The sequence below is a fragment of the Orcinus orca genome, chromosome 18 (assembly GCF_937001465.1).
Source record: "Orcinus orca chromosome 18, mOrcOrc1.1, whole genome shotgun sequence".
Classification (NCBI taxonomy): domain Eukaryota; kingdom Metazoa; phylum Chordata; class Mammalia; order Artiodactyla; family Delphinidae; genus Orcinus; species Orcinus orca.
Genome location: NC_064576.1, coordinates 71549470 through 71565951, shown reverse-complemented (window position 1 = coordinate 71565951; position 16482 = coordinate 71549470). Strand labels below are relative to the sequence as shown.

The window sequence follows — 16482 nt, the reverse complement described above, 5'->3', positions numbered from 1 at the left end:
TACCAAATGTTGGCAAAAATATGGAAGTATTGGAATTCTCATTCATTGATGATGAGAGTATAAAATGGTACAACCACTTAGGAAAATGGTTTGAGCATTATAAAGTTAAACACACACCTACCCTATGATCCACCTATTCTCTTCTTATCTATATTACCCAAAAGAATTGAAAATATTCATCTATAAAAAGATCTATACAAAAATATTTATAGCTTCATTCATAATAGCCAAAAACTAGAAATAACTCAAATGTCCATCAAAAAGAGAATAAACGAATTGTCGTGTAATCACACCACAAATAAACTACTGATACATGTAACCACATGGATGAATTTCAGAAACATTATGTTGTGTGGAAGTAGCCACATGCACAAGAGTACATATGTCATGATTCCATTTATATGAAGTTTAGTAATAGGTAAAACTAATCTATGGTGTTAAAAATCAGGAAGGTGAATGACTGTTAGGGGTTTGAGTCAACTGGTAGGGGCATAGAGAAACTTTCTGAGGTGAAAGAAATGTCCACATCGTGAGTAGGGTACTGATTAAACAGGAGTATTCATTTGTCAAAACTCATCAAACTGTAAACTTAAGATTTGTACATTTCACACTGTATGTAAATTTTATCTCAATATAAAAAGAAAAAACTCACTTATGAAAATGTCAACATTCATCAACAGAATGAAATATTTTTTCAAAGCAGCATACTTCAAAAAAGATCCCAAGAGAACTTTATTTTTAATCACTGAAGTTTTTTTTCATTATAAAAATGTTTTTAAATTTTCACATTCTTATCAACGTACATTGTTTTTTGTAGTACAGGGACAAAAACTTGTATCACGTAAGTTTTTTTTTTTTTTTTTTTTTGCAGTACGCGGGTCTCTCACCGGTGTGGCCTCTCCCACTGCGGAGCACAGGCTCTGGACACGCAGGCCCAGTGGCCATGGCCCACGGGCCCAGCCGCTCCGCGGCATGTGGGATCCTCCTGGACCGGAGCACGAACCCGCGTCCCCTGCATCGGCAGGCGGACTCTCAACCACTGCGCCACCAGGGAAGCCCCACGTAAGTTTTAATGAAGACTCAAGTTTAAAATTAAAACTTAGGGACTTCCCTTGGTGACACAGTGGTTAAGAATCCGCCTGCCAATGCAGGGGACATGGGGTTCGATCCCTGGTCGGGGAAGATCCCACATGCCATGGGGCAGCTAAGCCCGTGCACCACACTACTGAGGCTGCGCTCTAGAGCCCATGAGCCACAACTACTGAGCCCGCATGCCACAACTACTGAGCCCACACGCCACAACTACTAAAGTCTGTGCGCTCTAGGGCCCACTTGTCACAACTACTGAGCCCACTTGTCACAACTACTGTCACAACTACTGAAGCCCACGCACCTAGATCCTGTGCTCTGCAACGAGAGAAGCCACCACAATGAGAAGACCGCACACCACAACGAAGAGTAGCCCCTGCTTGCCACAACTAGAGAAAGCCTGCGCGCAGCAACGAAGACCCAACACAGCCAAAAAAATTAATTAATTAAAAATAAATAAATAAATAAAAGTAAAACTTAGATGTCCTATCAACTTATTAACACAACCACTCCTCTGAAATGTAAGAAACTTCAGCAGAGTACTGAGGCCTCTGTTTCCATAAATAACAAATGGGTTTTGTGATGCTATAAACTTCTTTAAGCAGAATGCCAAGGGAATAAAGACCTACAGAAATAGAAAACTGTAACAGAGAGTAAAAGAAAGATCAAAATATAGTAAAAGGAAGGCATCATACCTGTTGGGAGAGGTATATATATCCTTTTTTCTAATCTCCTTCGCAATGCTTCATCAATGTCCCATGGGAAATTAGTAGCAGCCAATACCATAACCATTTTGGAAGGATCGTCATTCTCTAAAGCTCCTCCAACTCCTATATACAGTAAGTGGGAAAGAAGAGTGTTTTTCTTACAGTCCTTTATTCTTTCATTCAACTAACATTTCTAAGCATCGGCCACAGGCTCAATGACGAACATGATGCAGTTCTTCTGACCTCTGCATGGTGTCAGAACCAGACAAATCAACAGATAACTACAGAACAAGTACAACACAGTCACTCCTGTCTCTCATATTACACTTTAACAGAAATTAAGATGGTTAACTCATTGAGGGAAGGAACTCCTGGTACTACATTATTTTATGTATCTTATAGTGCCTGGCATTGTATGCAACACACGTTTTAAGTATTCAATTAGTATCTACGGTTGGTGGATAACCACAGCTATTTTAAAACAATGCACTGTGGATATACATACATACATACATATATATATATATATATACACACACACACATATATATATATATATATATATACTTTTTTTTTTAACACACTTTATGTTTTCTCATAATTTGCTTAAATAGCCTCCTATTCACCATACAACTACCAGAGTGATATATCTCTAAAAAGTAGCTCTGGGCCCATCACTCTCTTCCTCCAGTGGCTCCCCAAAGCCTTTTCTTCTTTGTCTGAATAACTTCTACCAATATTTCAAAGCCCAAGTCAGCTATTCCCTTCTATGACTCCCTTAGTCCGGGTGGTACCTCTCATACTATGTTTTCACTAAACCCAGAGCTTAGTTCTACCACAGAACTCATAATGTATTGTAATTGTCTGTGAAGTACCTGCTTCTCAACTACATCAGTGGTTCTCAAAAATTTTGGTCCCAGAATCCTTTTTATACCCTTAAAGACTACTGACCTCCAAAGAGCTTTTGTGTGCATGTAGTATATCAACATTTATTATTAAAAATTAAAAATGAGACTTGTGAGAGAATGAAAAGTGAAAAAGGTAAATAACATCTCGATATTACTATGAAAATAGTTTGGCCTTTGCATACCTTTTAAAAGAGTCTTAAAGACCCCTGGGACCCTGAGCCACATCTCTAAAGGCTTTGCTCTAAATAGTAAGCTCCTTGAAGGCCACGACAGTCCTTTTCTTTCTAACCTCAGAACCTGAGATGGTGCAAGTAAGCAATAGATGCTTTTTGAGTGCATGAACAAATGTACAAATGCGTGGATGAACAAATGATTACAAATACATTCAGCTGCCTTCTAGTCCGGTCGTTGAGAATTTCCAAAGTGTGAATCTACACAAAATTCAAAAAGGGACCAAAACAGTTTAGAGACAGTAATTAAATATCAATTACCATCCATCTGAATGAGTAGCTCAGACTTGACCCTGCGACTTGCCTCATGCTCATCAGAGGTTCCTCTTCGACTGCAGATAGAATCTATCTCATCAATGAAGATGGTGGTGGGGGCATAAAACCTAGCCTTTGTGAAAATAGTTTAAAGAAATTATTTAGTGACCTCCTGAAATAATCTGAAGTTTTTAAAAGAAAAGACATTTCTTCCGACTAAAACAATGGTGAAAAAGAGCAGAAATTTCTCACTGCTTTAATGCCATCACTTGCTTATAGACAGAGGTTAAATTAATCAATCATATCAGAAACAGAAAAATTTCTAAACATAAAAGTTATATGGTTGGTGAAGTCAGGTGACAGATACACGAGGATTCACGGTACTATTCTTTCTACTTTTGTGTTTGAAAATTTCCATAATACAAAAAGTTTCTAAAGATAAATCACCAATCTATCCTCAAATATGCAGTCTTAAGTAGCTACTGCAAACTACTTTGAAAAAGGAACAAACTTTAATGATAGATCAATTTCTGATTTTCAAAATATATGTTAAAATATACTTCTGCTCACCAGCTCATTAGAGATCCAGAAATATCAGTCAAACCACACACATTTCCAAAGTCTCTTCTACCTGCACTGGACGGGATGCCAAAGGGCTTTTACTTCAGAGACGAAGGTACGCTGAAGACACATCAACCACTCCACAAAACCCACCGCCCCGTGTCTTATTAGCGTGTCAAGAACTGTGAAACTATAAGTACACTTGCCCTTTCTTAAAAAGATCCCTGGGTAAATGGATCTAGATTAAAGGGATACCATGTGCCTACACAAACAGTGCTTTGAAATCCGAATATAACGCCACTCACCATTTCAAACAACAGACGAACTAACTTCTCAGATTCCCCTCTGTATTTCGACGTCAGCGTGGAAGACGAGACGTTGAAGAATGTTGTGCCACACTCAGTGGCGACAGCTTTAGCCAGCATGGTCTTACCAGTGCCTGGGGGCCCGGCCATCAGCACGCCCTGAAATTCCAAAGGACACACGAAATGATTTATCAGATTAATGTGCTTTCTAATAGAATATCAGCAACTATTAATGTACACGAAACCCTTCCAATCAAAAGATAAGCTCAACTGCCACAGTAAACTCATGGCGCATTGGGCACGAATATCATTTCACAGACAGAAAAAACAAAAATGAAGAATGGTTTCACAAAAGGTCTCAAATCAGAGGTGGGCTAACAAAGGGCCTAGACAACAAGGAATCTCCTGGTACATTTAGAAAGAGCCCACCGATTTTACTGAACCTGGCAGAAGACAAATATATATGGTCTTGAGCACCGCTTAAGAGTGACTGCTCTGTTTAAGCAATGAAAATAAGATGACATTCTCTACCACATGGAGCAGAATTATATATCCCTCGCCCTCCTAAGGTACAAAACCTATCTTCAACAACACACTTACAATATACACTTTTAATCAGAAATAAAGATCCATTCATCAGTTAATAAATAAGATGGCTAAAATCTAGTGGTGATTCAAACATAATCAAATTAGCTAGCCTTTTATCAGTTTAACTGTGCTAGGCAGTTAAGAGTTTACATAAAATAGTGTTAGTAATGAAAAAGCCACTACATAGACTAAAATATAAATTTTAGTTACTTCTCACCTTTGAAACAAACAGAAAAACGTTCCATAAAAATAAATCAATGAGGAGTAAAAATTATCCAAGAACACCAATCCTCTAGTCTTGAAGACTAATGGATTTTTAAATACTTATTATTTTCTTCTAACACTTTTAATGAGAGTTCAGATATATAGTTAACACTACATTTCTTTTGCATAATAGTTCGTGATCTTAAGAGGAATTTGGAGCCATTTGTTAATTTAATTCAATTAGCTTTGGGGGGTTTAAACTTTGAAAACTATGTGCATATCAAATTTTCATAAACTCTAAATTCAGAAACCGTCCAAACGCTCTTCCAGCTATAGAATTTTGATACCCAGGACAACCAGGGATCACTAGGATTTGAAACACTAGTTTTACAAGAAAAATTTTTGCTTTGCAAGAAGCCTTTATACATGAGATTGAGATTTTGAAAACTGTAAAGACAACTAATGGTATTGGCACAGCTACAGAAAAGTTTCTATTTCTCTTTCCACCATCCCCTCTCAATGCCCTCTCAGTTCCTGTAATGTCATTAATGTGGTCATGTCCAGCAGGAGATAATTTCCAGGGTTAGCGTCTGTGCGCGGACACAGCTCATAGATACAGTACAGCGTTTATAAATTTCCCCTCCTCATGACATTACCCTGTCAATTATCTCCTCTATTTCCTGTATCTCCTCCTCTGTGGGCTCTGTTTATTTAAAAAATAAAATCCTTCACTTGACCCTACAAATCCTCTGGCTACTATCTACCTCTTCCTTCCTCTTCCCGGCCAACCTTCTTAAAGAAATGGTTTATGTTTACTATTTGTTCTTCACAAGCTACAGTGTGACTTCTGCCTCTACTCCTTCACTAAAAATACCTAATTTACTAATCCAATGGTCACTTTTCTTTCCTTTTCTGTTTTGAGTTTTACGTATTCTTTTTCTCGGCTGCACCACTGCGCAGTATGCGGGATCCTAGTTCCCTGACCAGGAATCAAACCCGCACCCACTGCTTGGAAGCACAAAGTCTTAACCACTGCATCTCCAGGGAAGTCCCAACCAATGGTCACTTTTCAACTCACAGCTTCCTTCCCTCTCTCTGACCTTGGATGGCGCTGATACCTGGTGTTCATTCCCTTCTCCCTGAAACCCCTGCTCCCTAGGTTGGTTCTACGACACGGTTCTTTCTTGATGCTTCTCCTACTCATGACCATCTTCAGTGGCTTTCAGGTCTCCTCTTCCCCCTGCCCTTTATATTCCCAAAGCAATTCTAAATCTTTTGCTCTTTTGAAAACCCTTTATAAAACTCCTTGAACAATTTCATCCATACCCAAATTATCAACCACCACTTATATCTCACAATTTTAATTTAAACTTAAACTCTAGCCCGAGCTCCAGACCTCTATTTCCAATTACCCACTGAGTTTTCACCTAAATATATTTTGTTTCTATTTAAATCTGCTCCTCTCCTCCATTTCCAGTATCAGTTCACTGTACCCTATTTAATGAAGAATTTGGCTGGCCCTTTTCCCTAGTTCCTGGGAGGCAGACTCTAAACCCTTGGAACTTCCCAAGTGATAGGAGTGTCTTTGCTGTTCATGTTGGGCCCTGAAATGTTAGGCTAATAAGGTGGCTCATGGTGGGTCCCTATATAGATTATGCTAATGAGATGACTCAGGATGTGGGCTGGCCTTGCCCAAAATACCAACACTGTGATTAGCAGGCTGGGGCTTTGAGCCATGCGATGTCAACCAGACCTCTGGGGAGAGAAGGGAGACTGGAGATTGAGACATATGGGCAACAATTCAATCAATTATGATTATGCAATGAAACCCCAGTAAAAACTCTGGACACTGAAGCCTGAGTGAGCTTCCCTGTTGGCAGTACTGTGTATACTGTCACACATCCATGCGCCAGGAGGGTAAAGCATCCTGCTTGCAAGGGAAAGGACAACAGAAGCTACACTGTCAGCATCCCCCAGATCTCACCCTATGCACTTCTTCTTTGGCTAGTTCTGATCTGCCTCCTTTTGCTATAACAAAAACTATAATCGGAAGTACAATGCTTTCCTAAGTTCTGTGAGTCATTCTAGAGAATTATCAAACCTGAGGGTGCAGTGAGAACCCCCAAATTTACAGCCAGCTGTCAGAGTGAGGGTGACCTGGGGACCCCCAAATTTGTGGTTGGCATCTGAAGTGAGGGCAGTCTTGTGGAAAACTGACCTCAACCTGTGAAGTTTGGCCCAATTTTGGGTAGTTGGTATCCGAGCAACGGCATACTCCTGTAATTCAAGCCTGGAATCTAAAGAGTCATACAACTTGTTCCTCTCCCTACCCCTATAAACCATCATGTCATAATGTTATCACTTACACCTTTTAAATATCTCTCACAGATCCACTCATTCTTCATTGGCCAAATAACGAACGCCTTTGTTCAGGTCCTCATCGTTTGGCTAGACTATCGCAACAGCCTCCTGACCAGACTCCTCTCTGTATCCATCTATGCTCGTCTCCAATCCAGCCTGCATACTGCTGCCAAGGTGATCTTCATACATTTGCAAATTACCCTCTTGCTAAAAGTGTACAGGGCTCGTCATGATACATAGGTTACACCTACCATTCCAGCTGTTTTAAAACTCCTTTAAATACCTATTTTATCAAGGCCTTATTATTTCTTTTAAACATTGTTTTTAAAGTTATAATAAAGGGGAAATTTATGGTAATATGGTCCCCAAATTAGGTAAATCTATAACAAACAGTCTATAAAAGTTTTTAAGTTGTGAGAGGCAATCAAAATGCCATGGGTGTTCCAAGCCATTTATGTAAACACACAATTTCTCCTCCTCTCTACTTTTAGGCACATCAAACAAGGAAGAGGTATTGCGAAGGTAAAAGACCTTCCCAGCTAATTCGGAAGGGCAAAGTAAGATCATGCTTTTATTTCACTCTACCAGTCAGAGTAAAGAAAGAGTCTGCCTATGGCTAAGACCAAAAAAAGTTCCAGGCAGCAGCTGTTGGAAGGGTTTTTAATATGCTAAAATGAAAACACTGAACTTAGGAGGAACTAGTCCTGGGCAAGCTAAAAAGATATAAACATTCTGATTACATCTGAGAATTACACCAAGCCTAGATGAAGTGTTCAAACTAATTAATTACTGAGAAATATGCCGGCTTTTAAAAAGATAATTTATTTGATCAAACACTTACTCTATGACTATGCACTATTACTATTTAATTTGCTTGCTAACTTTTTTTTTTTTTTTTTTGATACGCGGGCCTCTCACTGTTGTGGCTCTCCCGTTGCGGAGCACAGGCTCCGGATGCACAGGCTCGGTGGCCATGGCTCACTGGCCTAGCCGCTCCACAGCATGTAGGATCTTCCCGGACCGGGGCACGAACCCACGTCCCCTGCATCAGCAGGCGGACTCTCAACCACTGCGCCACCAGGGAAGCCCCTTGCTAACTTTTTATTTACAAAAACAGACATCTAGAAAATTCTTAAAACTCATCTCTAGCTCAGCGCCCCTGAGGGAAGTGACTTTAAAGACTATAGTTCCACCACTCCAGGCCCCTCTCCTGCCAGGCAGAGGCAGCATATCGCAACCACAAATCCAAATCCAGGTACCTGAGGGCTGCCCAACCTCCCCCAACCTTTACAAACTGTGTTAATAAACACACAAAGAAACTACAGTGCTGCCGTTCTTTACCATGCAAGCAGCAGTTTTATACCTATATTACTTCAATAAATTCTCACCTTCCATGGCCTTCTAATCCCTTTGAAAAAGTCAGGCATCCACATGGGAAGAACAACAGCCTCCCTTAGCAACTTCTTAGCTTCTTCCAGATCTGCTATGTCATCCCTTTGTAAGAAGAGCAAAGTTTCATGCTTATTCAGGGACATCTTTGATTTATGATCAATACCAATTCTTTTAATTTTTTTAAATTATGAAATTTTTCTTACATTAAGAACATTATTCTAATTTTTACTGTATAAAATGATCAGTGAAAACATACTGCAATCATAAATTAGGACATGTTATTCAATTAACAACCTTTGTCAGCTATGTCAACATCAAATTAGTATGAAAATGTCTTGGTTATATTCTGGAAGAAGAACTGTCCTACCAATTCTGCACACTCATATTACGGATGAGGTCATAATCAGGAGATGAATGGATAACAAGACAAGACTCACACCAAGCCAACCTACAATTTGTTTTCTCCACTACTGTAATTCAAGAACTTAACAGACTAACCAATGAATGCTAGGATTCCTAGAGACAATGTCTCTCTCAAGGGCTTCCACCAGATCCTTATCATATGCAGCACCATCAAATCTTGGAATTTCACCATCACTTGCACCGTCTTGCATATTTTTCCTCCCCTGGGGACAGGTACAAAAAAATGCCGATCAATAACAAGATAATTTTAATTAACATCATTAAGCTTTCAAAATATTGCAATGTAACCATATTAAATGGCTATTTTTTTAAATACTGTTTGCTAATTACCCAAATGCCATCCTCCCCTATTTAATTCATCAGAAATAGATGAACTGGCCAACTTTATTAGACACTTCAAATTCACATTCTTGAGGGGACAGTTGCATCTAAGACTGAAATGAGCTAGATACCTCTAAATTTGTGGATGCATGGGATTTCTACCGCCACTAAAAAATACTTGAGTATTAACACAGAGGAAGAAACGAAATCAATTGAAAACCTACTGCATGGCAAGAAATCTCACATATATTATCTCATTTAATACAACTATCCTACAAGGTAGGTATTATAACCCTATTTTTACAGATAAGGAAGTGGGTCTCAGAAAGTTAAGTAACTTAAGTTCACAATTATTAAATGTCAGAGTACAGATTTTAACTCAGATCTCCCTGACTCCCCAGATCCATGCTTTTTCACAGCATCAGGCCACCTCATGCCTGGCTGAGTCAGCTTAAAGCTTAAAAGCAGGTTATGGTGGAGAGGGATAAATTAGGAGGATGGGATTAGCATACACACACTACTATATATAAAATAGGTAACCAGCAAGGACCTGCTGTATAGCACTACACAGTACTATACTCAATATTTTGTAATAAACTATAAGGAAAAAGAATCTGAAAAAAAATATATATATATATATAATGTGTATAACTGAATCACTGTGCTGTACACCTGAAACTAACACAACATTGTAAATCAACTATACTTCATTAAAAACAACAAAAGACTAGGTTATGTGTGGCAGAACTATCCTCCTAAGCATCCAGGAAAGAGGCTGCAGGTGAGGAAAGAGGTGGCACCTTGAACTGCATCTTACAAAGCCTTTTCCCTGTCACTGTAAGTACCCACTCAGGGCTGAGGGTTTCTTCCTAGTAAGGTCCTTGGACCACATCATAAAGTCACTGTAATGACAATGATAAAAGGACCTTTTAAAATAGTACCATTAGGACCATTAAAGCAATCACTTTACCCCAAATCCTTTATTTAATAATATAGTAGCTTTAAAAAAGAGTTATATGCTTTGGTTTCTATGGAGTTCTGCCAAGATTTACTCGGCTCTGAAGAGCTTTAAATGAAACATGCTCAGCTGCCAGGGAGAGTTCAACCACTGGAACTACTTCAGCAGACAGAGCCAAGCACCTCCCCAGAGCTTCAGCTCCACAGTTACTGTTAATGTAAAAATGAAAGGAAATATGGTCCAAAAATGAGTCAGTTTCCTAAGCTTCAATCTGAAGAGAGAGAACAGGATGAGCCTCTCCTACCACACTCCATCTGAGATAAACCATAAACTAGATCCTAAGTGCTGAGAGAGGCCTAAATGGCTCCCTTTGGGCAAACACTCTAGCTCTTTAAGCCACTAGGTAAATGACCAAACAGTACTCTGGTGACTTGACCCCAAAATGAATAATTTACTGTCCCTGGGTAGCATGGCAACAGAATTAAGCTAAGTTTTCAGAAAGATTCTTGTATTTCAGATGACAGATCCCAATACTGACACTTAAAAGGAATAAACTGCTGGCATGCCTACGCAACAAAAATAATATCAACAAATTTAAAATAAGCACAGCCTAGAATCACATTTTATAATAATGATAGGCCAAGGCTAGTCACATTCAAACAAATCACTGGGAACACTGTGTAATCATTTTAAAACTGTTCTAGAAATAAATCAACCAAAGAATGCAACAGACACTGATATATCTGGGACTTAACAAGCTTTGATATGACACTGTAACTATTTTATTTATTTATTTATTTTTGGCTGCGTTGGGTCTTCACTGCTGTGCATGGGCTTTCTTTAGTTGCAGCGATCAGGGGCTACTCTTCATTGCAATGCATGGGCTTCTCATTGCAGTGGCTTCTCTTGTTGCGGAGCATGGGCTCTAGGCACGTGGGCTTCAGCAGTTGTGGCATGTGGGCTCAGTAGTTGTGGCTCACGGGCTCGGTAGTTGTGGCACACGGGCTTAGTCGCTCCTTGGCATGTGGGATCTTCCTAGACCAGTGATCAAACCCGTGTCCCCTGCATTGGCAGATGGATTCTTAACCACTGCGTCACCAGGGAAGTCCTGACACTGTAATTTTAGACTTACCAAAAAATTAGTATTAAAAAATATAGGCAGGGCTTCCCTGGTGGCGCAGTGGTTGAGAGTCCGCCTGCCGATGCAGGGGACACGGGTTCGTGACCCGGTCCAGGAAGATCCCACATGCCGTGGAGCGGCTGGGCCTGTGAGCCATGGCTGCTGAGCCTGCGCATCAGGAGCCTGTGCTCTGTAACGGGAGAGGCCACAACAGTGAGAGGCCCGCGTACTGCAGAAAAAAAAAAAAAAAAAAAAAAAATATATATATATATATATATATATATATATATATAGGCAGACAGTCATTTTAATATGAATGTCCAAGTGGTGGGGGAGGATTTGATAAACACTACCAAGGGAAAGGAAAAGCTGCACACTTATCTGGAAGTAATAGGAATCATAGGATTTTAAGAACAATAAATATGTGACCATCTATGTCCAACACATTCAGTTTCAGATCAGTGAATGAAAATACATTACCTGCCCTCACTGAGCATCCAGTCTTGTGGTGGAAACAATTAACAAGTAAACAAACCCAAAACATACATAATTGTAAACTGTTAAGTGCTATGAAAAAACTGAATGGTCTATAGCTATAGCTATGGTCTATAGCTATTTACTATAGCTAAAAGGTATTGAGCAAAAAGAATAAGTTGGAGAGATGATCAGAGGCCAGCTCACTGGGCCCATATAGGCCATGGGAAGGAATTTAGATTTTATTCTAAGTACACGGGGAAATTTTTGAAATGTGCTAAGCAGGGGAATGACAGGATCTGATTTACATTTTAAAATGACGCTGCTAGCTGCGATATGGAAAAAGGATGGGCTGGAGGGAGAAGGAGAAGCAGAAAAACAAAGACCTATTGCAGTAGTCAAGTTCAAGGCTCTCAATTCACAGAAGAGGACAGTGTATAAAGCTAGTCAAAAAAAAAAAAAAAAGGTTCTGAAGAACCTAGGGGTAGGACAGGAATAAAGACACAGACTTAGGGTGGACTTGAGGACATGGGGAGGGGGAAGGGTAAGCTGGGACGAAGTGAGAGAGTGGCATGGACATATATACACTACCAAATGTAAAACAGATAGCTAGTGGGAAGCAGCCACATAGCACAGGGAGATCAGCTCCATGCTTTGTGACCACCTAGAGGGGTGGGATAGGGAGGGTGGGAGGGAGACCCAAGAGGGAGGGGATATGGGGATAAATGTATATGTTTAGCTGATTCACTTTGTTATACAGCAGAAACTAACACAACAATGTAAAGCAATTATACACTAATAAAGATGTTAAAAAAAAGAAGCTAGTCAAAGGACGTGCCCTAGCACCCAAAGTTTCTCAATGGTAGAAATGAGACCTGAATACAAATTAAGTACTACAAAGAAGATTCTAGAACTTTTTCAAACCAAAATGGTGAGGTTACTAAACAACAAATTAAGGAAACTAAAAATAAATAATTTATTTGGTTATATTGGGAAATCACAAAATGGGTGACAATTATCCTTCATAACAAATACTCAGATAAATTAAAATAGGGATATCAAATATAAGTTAGTAGCTCTGGTTTCAGTTAACCAACTAGATTAACTACAACACCTAAAAGAAGTTTAGTTTTCAGGCAATAAAGCTAACCTCACCCAAGATATTATTACCTGTACAGTTTATAATAATAATAATAGCTGCAACATCACTGAAATGATCTTAGAAATCTTTGCTTAAATTTTCACATTAATTAATTAGCAAAAATTTGATTATTAGCATGAAGACTGATATACTTTTTCTCATTAAAGCGAAGTATTTTAGCTTCTTTTTAATGAGTGTCTAAATTACCCATATCAAAAAGTTTGTTTATGATCTTTCATTGGTATACTATTTGAGGAAGATGAGAAAATTAATGACCAACTCAATATTATAGAGTCAATTAATGACACAGATTGGCCTAAAATGCAAATAATAGTTTTTATATTTCACTGTGTGCCATCTAAGAGAAACATGCTCAGTTACTGGCTCTGGGTCTTACATTTTAAGAAAAATGCTGACAAATAAATTATACGGAGAGAAGAGTAATAAAGGGTTCAAAACCCATGTCATATGGAGGAGGCTCAGGGACCCTAGAGACATTTAAGCTGAAGAAGAAAATGTTAACGGAGCAACACAACCAACTGACCTCCTTACCTGTATGTACTCTATATTACTCCAAAGGAAAGAACCAGGACCAGTACAAAGTGACAGAAGAGGTAAATTTCAGATCGACAAAAGAAAGAATTTTCTAACAATGAGTCCATCCATCCATCAAGGGAGTCATCTCTCTTGTAGGTAGTGAGCTACCCGATGTTAGAATCAGTGGCTAATTAATAATAAAAACCACCGGCCCCCAATCACAGGGATGTCTGAGCTGAATTATAGCTGACCTTTGGTTCTTCGGGTAAAGCCACTGCCTCTCACTTGCCCACTTATTCATCTGTTTCCTGAGATCAACAGCCCAAGGCAAGTGCAAAATTGCTTGGAAATCTCATTGTTTCCCTCTTTTTTTTTTTTAACATGATCTTTATTCTGTATCATACCTGTGTTAGTTCCCCACTGTCATGTTACCTTTACAGCTAACACTCGTTTACAGCTTGCTATATGCCAGGCACTGTTCTAAGCACTTGACATAACAATCTTAAAGGTCCTATGAGTTAGGTACTCGTATTATTTCTACCTCATAGATGAGAAAACTGAGGCACCAAGAGCTTGAGTAAATTGTCCAAGGACACACAGCTAGATCCTAGGCAGTCTGGCTTCAGAACCAGTGCTTTCAACCCCTTTGTACACTATGGCATAAGGCTGCACACTTTGGGCTACTCCTACCGCAGTGTGAGAAGCACACACAGGAAAAGTTAGACAAGATCTCTAAACTGATATTTTAGAGATAAGACTTTATTATTTACAAGGGAAAGTGCGTTGATAAATGCAAAATGCTTACTAATTTCAGTGTCATGCCTTGCATTGGAGTGTTAATACAAAATATATTTAAGTTGAAATAACGAATCCATAGCATTCTGCTTACTTATCAATAAATGCGTTCTTGCAGCAATATTTATGAATACTTACTCTGAACCAGGCACTATTCTAGGTACTGGGAAATGGCAGTGATCCAAGCAGACAAAAATCCTGCCCTCAGAGGCATACACTCACATTAGGGGACACAACATACAAACAAGTAAAACACAGTAAAACATTTAGGGACAGAACAGCAAGTAACTACTTTACTATAATCTAATGCAATGAAATTTAAAATAATAAAAATAAAAGCAAAAACCAACACTACTAATCAGCTGCCATGAGAGAAAAAATTTGTGGAGCGATTTAATATCCAAAGGACAGAACAGGATATTTCTTAAAAATAAGTCACTGATAATACGAATGGCCAATAAACATATGAAAGAACAGTTTTGTTTTTTGTTTTTTTTTTGCGGTACGCGGGCCTCTCACTGCTGTGGCCTCTCCCGTTGCGGAGCACAGGCTCCGGACACGCAGGCTCAGCGGCCATGGCTCACCAGCCCAGCCACTCCGCGGCATGTAGGATCCTCCCGGACCGGGGCACAAACCCGTGTCCCCTGCATCGGCAGGCGGACTCTCAACCACTGCGCCACCAGGGAAGCCCATGAAAGAACTTTTAACCTCAGAAGTTATCAGATAAGTACACAATACATGGTAGATATGCTGGTAAAAGCACAACGAGATTCACCCACAAGAGAGAGACAATATCAAGTGTTGGTGAGGATGTGGAGCAACTAGAACTTTCGTGCTCTGCAGGCGGACGTGGAAATTGGTATAATCACTTTGGAAAACTATTTGGTGTTACCTACTGAAGTTTAACATATGCATAACTTATGGCCCATCAGTTCCACTCCTAGGTATATGCTCACTAGAAAGGTATATATGCTCACATATATACCAAAGGATAAGTACAAAACTATCCAAGGTAGCATTATTAATAATAGTTTCAAACTGAAAGCAATCCAAAAATTCACTAATAGTAAAACAGATTCAACTGTGGTATAATACTGTATATTAATGAAAATAAACAAACTTCAGAGATATGCAACAGGATGGCGAAATCTCACCAACATATGTTGAGCAAAAAAAGCCAGACAAAAAAAGAATACTTACTGTACATAAAGTTTCAAAAAAGGTATAACTAATTTATGGTATTAGAAATCAGAATAGTGGTTATCTTTGGAAACAAAGTGGCAGAATAGTGGTTACTTTTGAGAAAGAAGTGTCAGGGATCAGAAGGGATCCTGAGTATGGCTTCTGAGGTGCTAAATGTTCTATTCTTGACCCCTGAGTGATAGTTACATGGATTACATGGTAGTTACAGAGGTTAAACGCAGCCAGCCGAAGCGGACTCTTACTGGTTTGTAAGAGCCAATTATTAAATTTGCAGGAATTTTTCTATAAAAAACAGCCATTGATAAAAATTAAATTACACAAACAGAATAAATTATATTAAAAACAGCAGTGGTAATTACTCAAAACTCCTCACTTCTAACTATTTAACTATTACCTATGCACTTAAGGTTACTTAAGTCTACTGTGTCTACACTATAGAATGGTAGGCTACTACCCATCTTATCTTGACTCTGAGTTCAGTGACCTCATGTTGGTAACTTGAAATCCATCAGAGTGAAAGTATTTATACCAGAGAAACCAGAAAATGCTACAAAACAGGGCTTGATTTCTTGTTTTGTTAACTGTCTAGACTTAAAGTAATGGGGAAAATATTACATTTAAAAGTGTGTCATTTCTATAGTTGTTACAATGTAAATAGCACAAAAAATGAAGGAAATAATTTTCCAGTATTTGAAAACCATGATCTGATTCATCAAAGTTGCTCAAGTGATTGATCAATGAGTGAAGTTCCCACATATGTTTCTGTTGTTTCGCTTTCATCTGACTCATTAATAAAAACAAGATATCAACCAATATCCTAACAGAACTACATTCCTAATCATCTGTCAACTGCAACCATAGGTACCTACATTTGCAAGAGTTAAACAAAAAGCAGCAAAGGCATTCGGTG

At 39.0% G+C, this 16482-nt stretch overlaps 1 protein-coding gene across 11 annotated transcripts in view; it reads right to left on the bottom strand.

Moving 5' to 3' along the window:
* Positions 1-16482, bottom strand: part of KATNAL1 (katanin catalytic subunit A1 like 1) — a 76565-nt gene that overhangs the window by 19348 nt on the left and 40735 nt on the right. For all 11 annotated transcript variants that reach the window (XR_007473101.1, XR_007473100.1, XR_007473102.1 and 8 more), the window contains 5 exons: positions 9099-9226; positions 8597-8702; positions 4056-4214; positions 3196-3322; positions 1785-1919 (listed from right to left, as the gene is read on the bottom strand). Coding sequence is in view for 8 of the 11 variants with exons in the window: in XM_033416122.2 (XP_033272013.1) it covers positions 1785-1919; positions 3196-3322; positions 4056-4214; positions 8597-8702; positions 9099-9226 (655 nt within the window). In the remaining 3 variants the exon portion in view is untranslated. The remainder of the gene's footprint in view (positions 1-1784; positions 1920-3195; positions 3323-4055; positions 4215-8596; positions 8703-9098; positions 9227-16482) is intronic.